Consider the following 13,471-nt stretch of genomic DNA (forward strand, 5'->3'; position numbering starts at 1 on the left):
ACAGTGTGAGCACTCAGGTCGCATCAGAGCATCGGGCCGTATAGTGTGAGAACCTGCATCGTGACCTACAAACTTCTAACCTATGAACTTCTAACGAGATTCAGTCGTACAGTTTGAGACAGCTCAGACCTGCTCTGCACAATAACAATGTTTTATTTATGTAGTGATATTTGTTATATGCTGTTACATAAGTACAGGTATCTTTGTGAAATACAGGTATATTAATAAAGAAAAAGCAATAACTCAAAGGGTTTTTTTTATAAATGAGAATTTATATTTTTTAATAACTGGATAAAATATGAAAGTATACTTGATATTCCCTCGTGTCCACAACAACAACCACATGGTGTACATCTGAACATGTAGCATAAAGCAGTATCAGGGAAAAAAAGCAATCTACACAGCTGCCTGATGCTTCTTTACATGTTTCACTTATACCAGAGGGAGGGTCTCCCAATGTTTTTGCTAGCTGATGTTGTTTGACCAAGTTTGTACCTCTGTGATTCTTTGGTTCCTCCATCCTCTCTCCTCATCTCCTCCAGTTTCTGGACCTTCTCCGTGTCTCCTTCCTCCTTCATCTTCTCAATCAAGAAGTCCAAGTGCACAACAGTGGATGCTGAATCAGCTTTCAGAGCGATTTCCTCCAGTCTGACAGCATGCTGGTAGGAGTCACTTAGCCACTTTTCCTTTTCTGCTGTCAGCACTTTCATTTCCTTTTCAAGATTTTCCAAAAGACTCAATATTTTCTCAATTTCTATTTTATTTCTGTGATTCGTCTGCTTCAGAGCTTCTCGGATCTCTCTGATTTCTGTCTGTTTCAGTTCAGCCAGCTCGAATCTGTCTTCCAGGTTTTGGATGGAGGCTTTCAGTCTTATTCGTTCATTTAACACTTCGGCTGTTTTCACCAGTTTCTGAGGATTCGATTTTCCCAACAAGTCTGTCAAATGATCCATGTTTGTCTGTGTAAGTTCCCATGAATTTCTAAAAATTGTGTTTTCCTCCATTCGCTCTTCAAGCTGGCAGTTATTAAACAGGAAGTGAGCAGGCTGACTGTCCTCATTTTTGGCACATTTAATGTTTGCAGCTTCAAGAGCTTGAAGAGGGTTTTCAGGTCTGCTTCCATCTGAGTGTGTGATCAGAGCTATGATGTTTTTCTCCACATCTTTTCCAAACAGAGACATCACTGAATCAAAGACGTACCTCAATGGCTCACTCAGTCGATTCACACTCGCCTTCATCACCAGACCCACAGCATGAACTTCATGGACTCCATCGTCTGATTGAAACAGGTCCAATAATCTGTAACTGATGGTGTCATCATGCTCAGTCCCTCTGGTGTCTCCATATCCAGGAGTATTGATGATGGTCAGAGAGTAGGGAAGAGTTTCATCTTCAAAACCAAAGATCTCGTACACGACCACATCTGATGTCTGACTTCTTCTCTCCTCCTCTGCGATCATAAACCAGACTTCATCCTCCCACTTCACTCCCATGGTGTAGTTGAGCAGAGCGTTGATCAGAGTAGATTTTCCTGCTCCTGTTTCTCCCACCAGTAAGATGGTTCTGTTCGGCTTGTTTGGACGTTTTTCTCCAACAGTCATTCTTGTCAGAGTTCCAGTCTTCTGTTTCTTTGCTCTCAGCTGGTAGACAGCAGGAGGTCCTGACCTGATGAGAAAACTGTCTGAGATGATGTCTTCATGTGGTGATGAGATCAAACTGATCCTGCACAGAAAAGCATAGAATGTCTTCAGTACACATGCAAACATTATGAACAGGTTCCTATTGTTTAACATTGAAAACTGAGCTGAGGCTTTTCTGCTCAGAATCTAAGGTCACATACAATTAAACCTTTTTTTATTTTGTCCAAATAGATTCTTTTGTTTTGTCTGCTCTACCAAAGCATTAGTGGTCACACTGCTACTTTTTAATTATACTTTTATTTTCCCTCAACCTTTGATTGGGTTGGCATGACATCATCTGGGTGAGCCACAGCTGTTGCTGCCCTGGATTCATACAGTTTTAATTTCATTTTTAGTTTTTATTGTAAGTATTAGAATATTGGGATGATTTTCTATGCAGATTTAAACATCTGGCATCAAAGTAGAGAAAGTGAAACTTTATATTTATTTATTTTATTTTTATTTACCGTATTTTCTATACTATAAGGAGCAGTTAAAATCCTTTAATTTCTCAAAAATCATCAGTGCGCCTTATGTATGAATTCTGGTTGTGTTTACTGACCTTGAACCAATTTTATGTGGTACATGGCCCTCAAAAATCTGTCAAAAAGTGTTTAAGTACGACTTTGGTAAGGTACAAAGCTGCACTGCTTGATGGATTGTTGGAGCGTTACGGATACCGTTGTCAGGAGCGTCGCGGAGTAATCTGGGTCCTAAACTCCGTCTCTTCAGGTCTGAAAGTCAAACAAACACTGCAGCATCACTGAGAGTTAAAACTGTCTAAATTCTTTCATCTTTAATAAAATGATCAGCGTTGCTGCTTTACCAGGTGTAACAAATAAGTTTAACATCCAGGCATCCACGAAAACAGAATTTATTAAAGCTAACTGAGTTAGAAGCTAGCAAGAAGTTAGCTCACTAGTTTCCACCTAAACATGATATACGATGTTCTCACTGAGAGATTTCTGAAAACATTAAAACATAAAGCTCTGCTATTGTGACAGGTTGAAAGACTACTGAAAGTAAAAGGGTTATACAGTTAATACTAATTCATCTTAGTTGATATAAGGATAAAATAATGTAAATACAGTAAAGAAATTGTTGACAAGTTTTTTCATGTTACACCAATGGTTCTCATTTTATTCAAGAGAGATGCCATCTGCACATCACTGATCGGCTAGTAAGCCTTTTCTGGGATTGATTGGTAGTGTCTCCATTCTGACAAGGGGGCTTTCGTGCGCTTTCCTCATTGCAATAAACAACTGCATGAGTGAAGCAAGTCTAAATGATCAAAAATCTCGTGATTCTTTTCCCCTTGTTTTCAGGTAAAAGTGTTTAAAAGTTGATAAATTTACAATCTGTACATTGTTAATATATTTAATAGGTAGCCCTTCTATGTCTTGTAAGCTTTAGAAGCATTATATTACAGTTGTTTTGTGCACATAGATACAAAACAACCTCAGTTGTTTGAGCCCCAGTGTTATACTGTATAATGTCCAATAAGCTAACGGCAGGAGAGGTAGAGTATTACTTCCTGTTCCTGTTCCAACACACAGTAGCTTATCTGCAGAGCAGTTTAACTAAAAACTTTTAGATAAGTCTGTGAAGGTTCTCAGTCATCCAGGTCATCATAGTCAAAGGAGTTTGCAAAGAAAAGCGTCTGGACTTCTTTAAGTTACTTGAAGACATTTCACCTCTCATCTGAGAAGCTTCTTCAGTTCTAAGGGTCAATGGTGAAGAGTCCCAGATTTAGAGAGTCCCAGTCCCTCCTGCACTTTCTTGCTCATTGTGTCAGATGTTTAGTTACTCCTCAGCCTCCTTTAGCAGTAATGATACCTGTAACAAATGTAGCATATTTGCAGCTCTGGAGGCCAGGATTACAGATATGGAGACTCGGCTTCGCACCCTTCATTCACCCGTAGCTAGCCAGGCCACTGTAGCTGGTGCAGCCGAAGATAGCGTAGGCCCCGCTAGCTGTTCCCAAGCAGCTGGGGAAAGAGGGTGGCTGGGTGACGGTGAGGAGGAAGCATAGTCCTAAACAGAAGCCCCAGGTACACCACCAACCCGTTCATGTGTCTAACCGTTTTTCCCCACTCGGCGACACACCCGCCGGGGGTCAAACTCTGGTAATTGGTGATTCTGTTCTCAGACATGTGAAGCTAGAGACACCAGCAACCATAGTCAATTGTCTTCCAGGGGCCAGAGCAGGCGACATTGAATGAAATTTAAAACTGCTGGCTAAGGGTAAACGTAAATTCAGTAAAATTATAATTCACGTCGGCAGTAATGACACCCGGTTACGTCAATTGGAGGTCACTAAAATCAGTATTGAATCGTTGTGTAACCCAATCAGACCCAATCAGGAGTGACATGTTTAGCCGCATGTTCTCCTTAAATTGCTGGCTGTCTGAGTGGTGTCCCAGAAACGATGTGGGCTTCTTGTTAGGAGAGACGGCATCCATCCCACTTTGGATGGAGCAGCTCTCATTTCTAGAAATATCGACAGACTTATTAACCCCCCGAAAAAAAAAATGACTATGGAGAGTTGGGACCAGGAAGCAGAGTTGCAGTCTTACGGTGCATTCACACCGAACGCAATAGACGCGACAAACGCGAATTGGTCATACTTCAAAATGTCCTGTTACCTTATTTAGAGCCCCGCATTTTCCCGACCGAGAGAAACCATACCATTGTTTTCGGCCGTGATGCACTGAGATCGGTGAGCACATGTTGTATGTCTAGTTAGTTCACGTCTGTTTCACATTTTATCGTTGAGAAACTGAATTACTGTCAATTGTTTGATTAATAATTGTCGCATATGCACTGACTTTACTTGGTTTAATGCATAGTTTGTGTAAGAGAGATGTTTTATTTTTGCAAATTTGAGTGTTTTAATTGCAAATTGATGTTGAATGTGATTTCACAAAATCCTAAGTTGTGAATTATACCTAGAACAGCATACCGTACTTTCTGGACTATAAGCCGCTACTTTTTTCCTAGGTTTTGAGCCATGAGGCTTATACAAAGGTGCGGCTATTCTGTGGATTTTTCTTCCACCACTAGGGGGACTCTAACCAGAATTAGAATAAAAAACAAGATAGATGAAAAATCAATGCAAAGAAGAATACACTACTTTTTCTTTAGCAGACAGAACACGCACAACAAATTACCAACTGGTAATTATTTTCAATACCTCGCCCCTTCATCATGGAAACCACACGAAGAAGTTCGTATGATGCAAGTTTTAAGTTGAAGGCCATCGATCTTGCTATCCAGGAGGGAAACCGCGCTGCTGCACGCAAGCTTAGCGTCAATGAGTCTATGGTGAGATGTTGGAGGCGACAGCGGGAAGAGCTCATGCAATGCCAAAAGTCGAGAAAAGCTTTCAGAGGACATAAAAGCAGGTGGCCTGAACTTGAAAATGTCCTGGAGGAATGGGTGAACACACAGAGAGCGGGTGGCCGAGGTGTAGCCACTGTACAGATCCGACTGAAAGCCAAAACAATCGCCCGCGAAGTGAATATTAAAGATTTCAAAGGTGGGGCCGTCATGGTGTTTCAGATTTATGAAACGTAAAAACCTGTCCATCGGACCACTCTCTGTCAGCAACTCCCCCCTGACTATCAGGAAAAAGTTGAAAACTTCCACAAATTCGTTGAAAAAAAGATACAAGAAAACTCCATCGGACCAGACGACATAATCAATATGGATGAAGTACCTTTAACATTTGATCTGCCTCTGACCAGGACCGTTAACAAGACAGGTGCATCATCCATGTTGTTGAAAACAACAGGCCATGAGAGGACGCACTTCACCTGCGTTCTGGCATCCACGGCATCTGGACAAAAACTTCCACCAATGGTGATTTTTAAGCGCATAACTATGCCGAAAGAACAACTCCCGAAAAGCATAGTGGTCAAAGTTAACACCAAAGGGTGGATGATAGAAGGTCTAATGAAGGAATGGTTAACGGAGTGCTATGGGAAGCGCCCGGGAGGATTTTTTCACTGGAAAAAAGCACTGCTTGTTTTGGATAGCATGAGGGCCCACATCACAGATTCTGTGAAAGCAGCGATCAAGAAAACAAACTCCATTCCAGCTGTGATTCCTGGAGGTACAACAAAGTTTTTGCAGCCACTGGACATCAGTGTAAATCGGGCATTTAAAGCTGCACTACGGGTTGAGTGGGAGACTTGGGATGACAAGCGGTGAAAAGTCATTCACAAAAACTGGCCGCATGCGAAAAGCATCCTTTTCTGATGTCTGTCCAGTGGATCCTAACAGCGTGGAGTGCTGTGAAAGAATCCACCATCACCAATGGGTTCCGAAAGGCTGGACTGCTGCGCGAACAGAGCGGCGCACCTTCAGAGCCAACTTCACCGGAGGATGACAGTGACACGGAGAGCGAGACTGATGGAGACAGATGTGATGAAGCGCTTCTGAGCCTGTTCAACTCCGACACTGAAGAAGACGACTTCATGGGTTTCAGCGAAGATGATTAAAGTGACTTGTGGTTTCAAATACAGGAAAAATGGAGGTAAATAAATAGCGGTTATTTTCTCTTGGTTCTGTTTTAATCAGCAAAGTTGCTGCCGTGTTAAAAGGCATTGTTCGGAAAGAATCTGTTCAGGTACATACATGTACATTTGCAGTGCAAGATTGTTCTGTACATGCAGTAAATATCTATTTTTTAATCATAGATATCTGCGGCTTATAGCCGGGTGCGGCTTGTATATCTTTTTTTTTTTTTTTTTTTTTTAAAAATAGAGCTGATGCGGCTTATATACAGGTGCGCTCTATTGTCCAGAAAGTACGGTAATTAATATTTGAATTGCTCTTCTGACCCTGTCTGTTGACAGGTCAGGGTTTTTTTTGTATGCTGAATTGTTCCTGAGGTGGATTCCTCCGGTGAAATAGATGGCGAGCCTTCCCACCTGGACTTAGACAGACTGAGATTCGCTTCTTTTCCACTTGATGATCTGCTGCACCTTGCGGTGTGGTAGGACTGTATCACTCACACTTTCACACACAGCTGGTTATACATGAGACCACTGACTGACGTTCTCTCACCCCTATTTTCTTTCAAACCCTGGGAATTTTTGGACTTTAACCCCTTGGACATTTTTTATTTGGGACTTTAATAATGAGCTGTTGTGTAGAACAATTCTCCACAATGTGAAAAGAGCGTGAGATTTTCATTTGAATGTACATTGGATTGTGTAATCTGTTTCTATAAGAGTTAAGGAGTCAGGTTACTAGGGTGCACCCAAGCATTGAAACCCATACATTGAAACCCGAACATTGAAACCCAACACTGAAAACCAAAAGTAACACTTGGCCAAAGTCATTGCTTAGTAGTTTATGTGTTTTACTCTTCTTTTAATTTTTTGTAAGTTTCCTTTCTACCATTGTAAAGTGTCTTTAACCTGTGCTTGTCAACGCTTAATGGTTTATTTCACTACAGTCGTCTGGTTCTTTTGAGTTAAAATCTTGTCTCTGTGTCTCATTTAAACACACCCCTGTGCTCCTATAGTCGAGCCTATTGGCCCATTGATGTATTCTTTTCAACAATTCCCCTTACTGTGTTACATTATTTTTTAGCTTTTCCTTCTACCATGTGCCATTAAGCAGTACAGAATGTGAAACATTTATGTTCATTTTGATTGCAATAAACGACTGCATGAGAGAAGCAAGTCAAAATCACTCCCTGTTTTCAGGGGTGTAACACTATCACTTCCAGCATAAATGAAGACAGAAAACTAAACCACTTTCTGTGACATTTGTAGGGTTACTGAAGTTAGGCTAGCTGGTACATAAATTTATGTGCTACGTGATCGCTAGCGGACACAGCTATGTTAGCATAACATTAGCACAGTGGCGCTGGAGGATGAACGCTAACTTTTTTCCACTCGATAAAGGTTAAGGGGATGCTGTAAACGGACCAAACTTCAGTCAGGAGGAAACCAAACTGAGTAATCCATCCACAATATGAGGTTAGTCCATTAATATACTGCAACAACATGGGAAGTAGAGGCAGCTGCCAGAAGAATTCAGCATTAATGAATCAATGGTTACAGAAGTGGAGGAAGCCCAAGAAGGATGAGGTTGAGGTAATGTTTGACTTATCTGACCGTTTTGTTTTGGCTTAATGCACCTTATAATCTGGTGTGGCCTTTGGCCCAAAAAAAATACGGTATTTATATTTTAACATTTATGTTTAATGTTGGACTCTATATAAAAGTTATTTTAAATATCTTTCCATTAACTAAAATAGTCCATGACTGAACAATAACCTCCAGCTGTAACCCTCCTGTCTTTAGTGAAGGGGGCTGGGATAACGAGTCAGCCACCTCCAAGTCCGAGGCCATGGTTCCCAGCTGGAAAAGTTTGAAGTGCCCATCAAAGTTTGGGGATGAGATGCTGGACTAAAGATTTTTTGCACATCATTGTAGTTTTACCTCAGTATAAGACGTTTTGTGTAATTCTCCATCCTTTAAACCAGATGTCAATTTCTCTATATTGTATTTGTTTTCATGTTCTCACACAAAACACTGATTGATTTCAGTTTCTTTATGATAAAAGACACATTTCCATAGCTAACATTCAAATCCAGCCATGAGAATCAGTTTTTTTTCTCCTCCTCTTCATTGATTACAGAAATGTAGTTTATTATGACTGTGTCACGCTGAGCAGAGAAACTGTTTGAACACTAAGAGTGAAATAAACCCAGGATAAACTATCACTGATGTGTTTCAGCAGTGATATTGATCTGTACACTTTTCTCTGATAATTAAACACCTAGTTTATACTTAGTAATTATAAACTCCAGTCACTGTTCTGTGAGTGCTGTCAGTTTGACATACCTCAGAGCTCCTCTAATTCCTTCATCCTCTCTCCTTCTCATCTCCTCCAGTTTCTGGACATTGTCTGTGTCTCCTCTCTCCTTAATCTTCTCAATCAGGAAGTCCAAGTGGACAATAGCGGATGCTGAATCAGCTTTCAGAGTGATCTGCTCCAGTCTGACTACATGCTGGTAGGACTCATCCAGGAACTGGGACTTCTCTGCTGTCAGCAGTTTCATTTCCTTTTCAAAAACATCAACGTCCTTCTTTTTTGTTCGTGTTTTGTTCTTCTGACCGCTCCTTATCCTGGTCACATATCTCCACTTTTCTTTCACATGATCTGATGCAGGACACTTGTTGGTACATGACGTGCAGAGACCATCTCTAAAGACCTCACAGTGATTTAAGGGCACCAGGATGCATCCAGGATAGTGACAGTTCTCCTCACAGACTGTGCAGCTGACAGCTGCTTTCAAACCCGGCCCACACATCTCTGATCTGATAGGTTCTTTATGTTTAAAAACAACACATGGAGTGACCACTTCATTCTTCTGCAGAGCTTCCCGAGTCTGTTTCACTCTCTCTGTTTACTTCAGTGAATCTGATTCTTTCTTGCAGGTTTTGGATGCAGGCTGTCAGTCTGATTCTTTCCTTTAACACTTCAGGGTCCTTCTGGCTGCAGAGGTGTACTTTCTTTCAGGAAGCTGTGAACCCTCTCACTCCTCTCTGAGCTTTCAAAGTTTAGTTTCAGGTATTTTTCTGCCTCGTCTTCAAGCTGGCAGTTATTAAACAGGAAGTACACAGACTGATTCTTCTTATTTTTGGCACATTTAATTTTTGCATCTTCAAGAGCTTTAAAAGCATTTTTAGGTTTTCTTCCATCTGAGTGTGTGATCAGAGCTATGATGTTTTGCTCCACATCTTTTCCAAACAGAGACATCACTGAATCAAAGACGTACATCAGTCGATCACTCAGTCGATTCTCTGTTGCCTTCATCACCAGACCCACTGCATGAATTTCATGGACTCCATCCAGCAAAGTTCAATAATCTGTGACTGAAGATGCCACCGTGTTCGATGACTCCATATCCAGGAGTATCGATGATGGTCAGAGAGTAGGGCAGAGTTTCATCTTCAAACCCAAAGATCTCGTACACCATCACATCTGATGTCTGACTTTTCTTCTCCTCCTCTACAATCGTAAACCAGACTCCATCCTCCCACTTCACTCCCATGGTGTAGTTGAGCAGAGCGTTGATCAGAGTAGATTTTCCTGCTCCTGTTTCTCCCACAAGTAAGATGGTTCTGTCTGTCTTGTCTTGTCTTTTTTCTCCAACAGTCATTCTTGTTCCAAACTTCTGTTTCTTTGCTCTCAGCTGGTAGACAGCAGGAGGTCCTGAACTGATCAGATCACTTCTGGAGATGATGTCCTTGTATTTTGAGACGTTACTCGTCCTGCACCAAAGCAGAGTTTCAATCAGAGGGCAGAGTGAATGCAGAAGTCTTTATGAGTACTGCTGTCTGTGATTATCATGTTATCTGTACTGATGCAGCTGCTGTACAGCTCAGACTTTACTTTTACAAACACTATGACGTTTAAATGAGATAAAACCTGAAGACACAAACATGTATGGTGACAAAACTCAACATTTATGTGATCAAAATACAGAAATCAGATGAAGCCAGACGTCTTACTAAGTTTAATAATAATAATAATAATAATAATGTATATAATTCATGTGAGAAGGAATATAAAATGAACAGGTATATCACAGGGAAGCTTCAATAATAAAATTGAATAAAATACGAAAACATGGTTGACCTTCAAATAAACAAACAAACAGATAAAAAAAACAAATCAAAACTCCTCTCCATCTGTTAGGAATCAATAAATAAATAATCAATTTAAGGTCACAGGAACTGAGTTAGAGATCAGTCATTGTCTACTCTCAAAAAGAAACTGATATTCAAATATGGATTTATTACCCGTAGATTGATTCTGTTCATCTGGACAGAAACGTTTCGTCACTCGTCCAAGTGACTTCTTCAGTCTCAGCTGACTGAAGCTATCCCCAAATCTTATAAACAGTACATTTGCATAATGACTGAAAGCAGCACTGCTTAAGAAACAATGGGCTGGGAGGTCAGTTTATGATTGTCATGACCATTGATTATTGTCCACGAGTACCATTCACAGAAAGTTGGGCAATTACAGCAGGTCTAACTCAGGCAAGCTGAAAGCCTGTGTAAAAATTATTTGAGAGTGACTTTGAGCGTGTGTGTGTGAATGAGATCAGGAGATCTCTGAATGTGCAACATTTAAAGTGTGTGATTTAGTAAAAAAGGGGCCTGTATTGAACGTATTGAGTTTTAAAGAGAAAAGTATTTGGATTAAAAGGACTCATGTTAATGTGCTAATGAAATGTGAGCTGAATAACCTTTGCCTTAGAGATGGAGAGGATAATAAGGACGGGCTAAAGGTCAGTAAATCTTATTTAAACACCTGATTGTTTGACTAGATATAAGAGAGAGGGAGGTGCGGGGAGTTGAAAGTTAAAAAGTAAATTGGGATGTCTGGAGGCATTCTGGGTCAGTCTCCAGTGTCCTGCGAGAAGGGCAGTTCAAAGGATTCCAGAAGTTCACTGTTGGAAATTTCAGCAGCAGCACCGGAAATCGTCCATGTTGGACTTGGATTTGACTCTATTCCTCCTCCTCATCATGATTTTAATTGATGTGTTGGATTATAATTCTGAGAAGGATTTGGACTTCCAAAAGCATCCTCGGGCAAGATGCTGAACCGCAGGTTGCTCTTCGATGTTACAATCAGAGTGAGCTCTTAGGTAGCAAAAACAACAAAGCTTAAATGGGTGAAAGAGGAACGTTGTATAAAGCACTTAGAGTGGTCAAGTAGTAAAGCGCTGTATAAGAACCAGTCCATAAACCTGACCACCCTCTGCACTATTTAATAACCAGCCAGCGGAGCTCCTTCTCTAACAGACAAACACAAGAATTCTCTACAGTCCCTTTATTATGTAATACCTCTTTATGGTGAAAGGACTGAAAGCACTTTTCTACTCTCCCGGAGTACTCAAAGTGCTCTATACAACATGCCACATTCACCCAATCACAGCCATTCTCACAAGCACTGTCTTAGAGCTTCCTACACATCTTACTCTGATGGATGCATCGGAGTGCAATTTGAGGTTTGTATCTTGCCCAAGGATACTAGACATGCAGACTAGAGGAGCCAGGGATTGAACCACTAACCTTCTGATCAGTAGATGACCTGCTTTACCTCCTGAGCTACAGCCACCCCATGTATAATACTTATAAAGTTTACTACTGATTTTTCAGATATGAGATAAACTATTCTTTATTTTTATGAAATAAACAAAAGTTCATGTACAAAAAGGGGTGTCGAGATGAAGGGACTGACTGATTTTGATTGCGTGACCTCACTGTGTTTCGAGGAGAACCCGTATCTGGATCAAGTCATCAAAACATTCAGATCATACCTCTGTTGTTTCCCACATCTGAAGTTGATATTACACAGCATGCTGACTTCTTCTCTGACTTTTGTCTCCAGCTCGGCCAGGGTCTCCTGAATCATAAACTGGTCACTGGTTACAGTCACAGCAGACCAGTCCTGCAGCTGGGGCTTATTGTAGGTAAGAGGGAGGACGTTCTCCAGGAAGCTGAAGGGGTCTCTGATGAGCGAAGCTTCATGACACTGCAGCTTCTTCTTCTTCATGTGTGTAATCTCTGCCTGCAGCTCATCAATAAAGCTTTCTGCCTCCGTCTCATTTATTTCCTGCTTCGTCTCGATCCTCAGACAGTCTGGTGAACTCTGTCTTTATGTGCTGCACCAAAGCAGTCATCACCTTCCTGCTGTACGATAACGCCTCCTCAGCTTTACTTCTGCTGGTCTTCACTGACTGTTGAAGCTCCTGGATTTTCTGCTCACGCTCCTGGATCATCTGATCCATGCTGTTATTTTCTAATCTCAGCTGGGATTTCCTCATCTCAGCCTCGTCCTCCAGACTCACTGTTTCATGTTTTTATGGTCACTGCATTTACAGGACCGACACAGAACATTTGATCCAGTCTGCAGATCAGCTCCAAAGGCTCACCGTGATCCCGACATATTCTGCTCTCCAGGTCCTGAACTGGATCGATCAGCTTGTGTTTCTTCAAAGCTGAAATCCTCTGATGAGGCTCCAGATGTGTTTGACAGTAGGACACTAAACACATTAAACAGGACTTCAGGGCTCTGACCTTGACCCTGCACATGCTGCAGAGCACGTCTTCATGTCCTGCTTGTTCAGATGAACTCAACAACATTTCTTGAGCAGATTTTTTAACCTTTTCTGCCATTTCATCAATGACAGGGTTAACCCGAAGCAACGGCCTGGTGTAAAACATCTCTTTGCACAGTGGACATTGGAGTACAGACAGGGTGCTCCAGTACTCTGTGATACAGTTCATACAGAAGTTGTGTCCACAGGGAATCGACACAGGTTTAGTGAACACACTCAGACAGACGGGACAAAGAAGACTGTCCTCAGACACCAGAGCCGACGCCGCAGCCATGACTGCAACATACAAGCAGAGCTAATATTAGCACAGTGTAAAGTTACTATAATCCTCATTTATCATTATCAGAGTTCAATATACAAAAAAGCAAAAATGAAACTGAAAAGAAAATGCAACTGTACCTTCTCTATGAAGACTGAGCGGTGTAAATCAAAGAAACAGGCTCTTCTTCTTTTTAGTTTCTACTGACACACTGACCACATCGTCTCCAAGCACTTCCTCGTTTGAGTAGAACAAATTAACTCTTTAGAAAACAGACCATGAAACCCTCACAGGTTAAAAAGGTTCACTGGGAAGCTGATGAGCAACTACAGCAGCTCAGAATGAACTCCTGGATTCAAACCTCCACCTTCAAGA

At 41.3% G+C, this 13,471-nt stretch overlaps 1 protein-coding gene and 1 pseudogene across 1 annotated transcript; both read right to left on the reverse strand.

The window, feature by feature from the left end:
- Positions 1 to 227: 227 nt before the first annotated feature.
- On the reverse strand, positions 228 to 9,012 carry LOC113018441 (uncharacterized). The gene is made up of 2 exons (XM_026161508.1): positions 8,543 to 9,012; positions 228 to 1,722 (listed from the first exon to the last, which is right to left on the reverse strand). The coding sequence occupies exons 1-2, from the start codon at positions 9,010 to 9,012 to the stop codon at positions 429 to 431; spliced, it is 1,764 nt and encodes a 587-aa protein (XP_026017293.1). The 3' UTR covers positions 228 to 428.
- A 170-nt stretch (positions 9,013 to 9,182) lies between these two features.
- LOC113018442 (septin-5-like) lies at positions 9,183 to 12,342 on the reverse strand (annotated as a pseudogene).
- Between the last annotated feature and the right edge of the window lie 1,129 nt (positions 12,343 to 13,471).

This window comes from Astatotilapia calliptera, unplaced genomic scaffold (genome assembly GCF_900246225.1).
Source record: "Astatotilapia calliptera unplaced genomic scaffold, fAstCal1.2 U_scaffold_84, whole genome shotgun sequence".
Classification (NCBI taxonomy): Eukaryota; Metazoa; Chordata; class Actinopteri; order Cichliformes; family Cichlidae; genus Astatotilapia; species Astatotilapia calliptera.

Coding starts and splice junctions, on each gene's coding strand:
- LOC113018441 (XM_026161508.1), bottom strand. CDS start 9,012: ATGTGTGGGCCGGGTTTGAAAGCAGCTGTCAGCTGCACAGTCTGTGAG. Junction 1,723..8,542: donor GGAATTAGAGGAGCTCTGAG/GTATGTCAAACT, acceptor TTTTCTGTGCAG/GATCAGTTTGATCTCATCAC.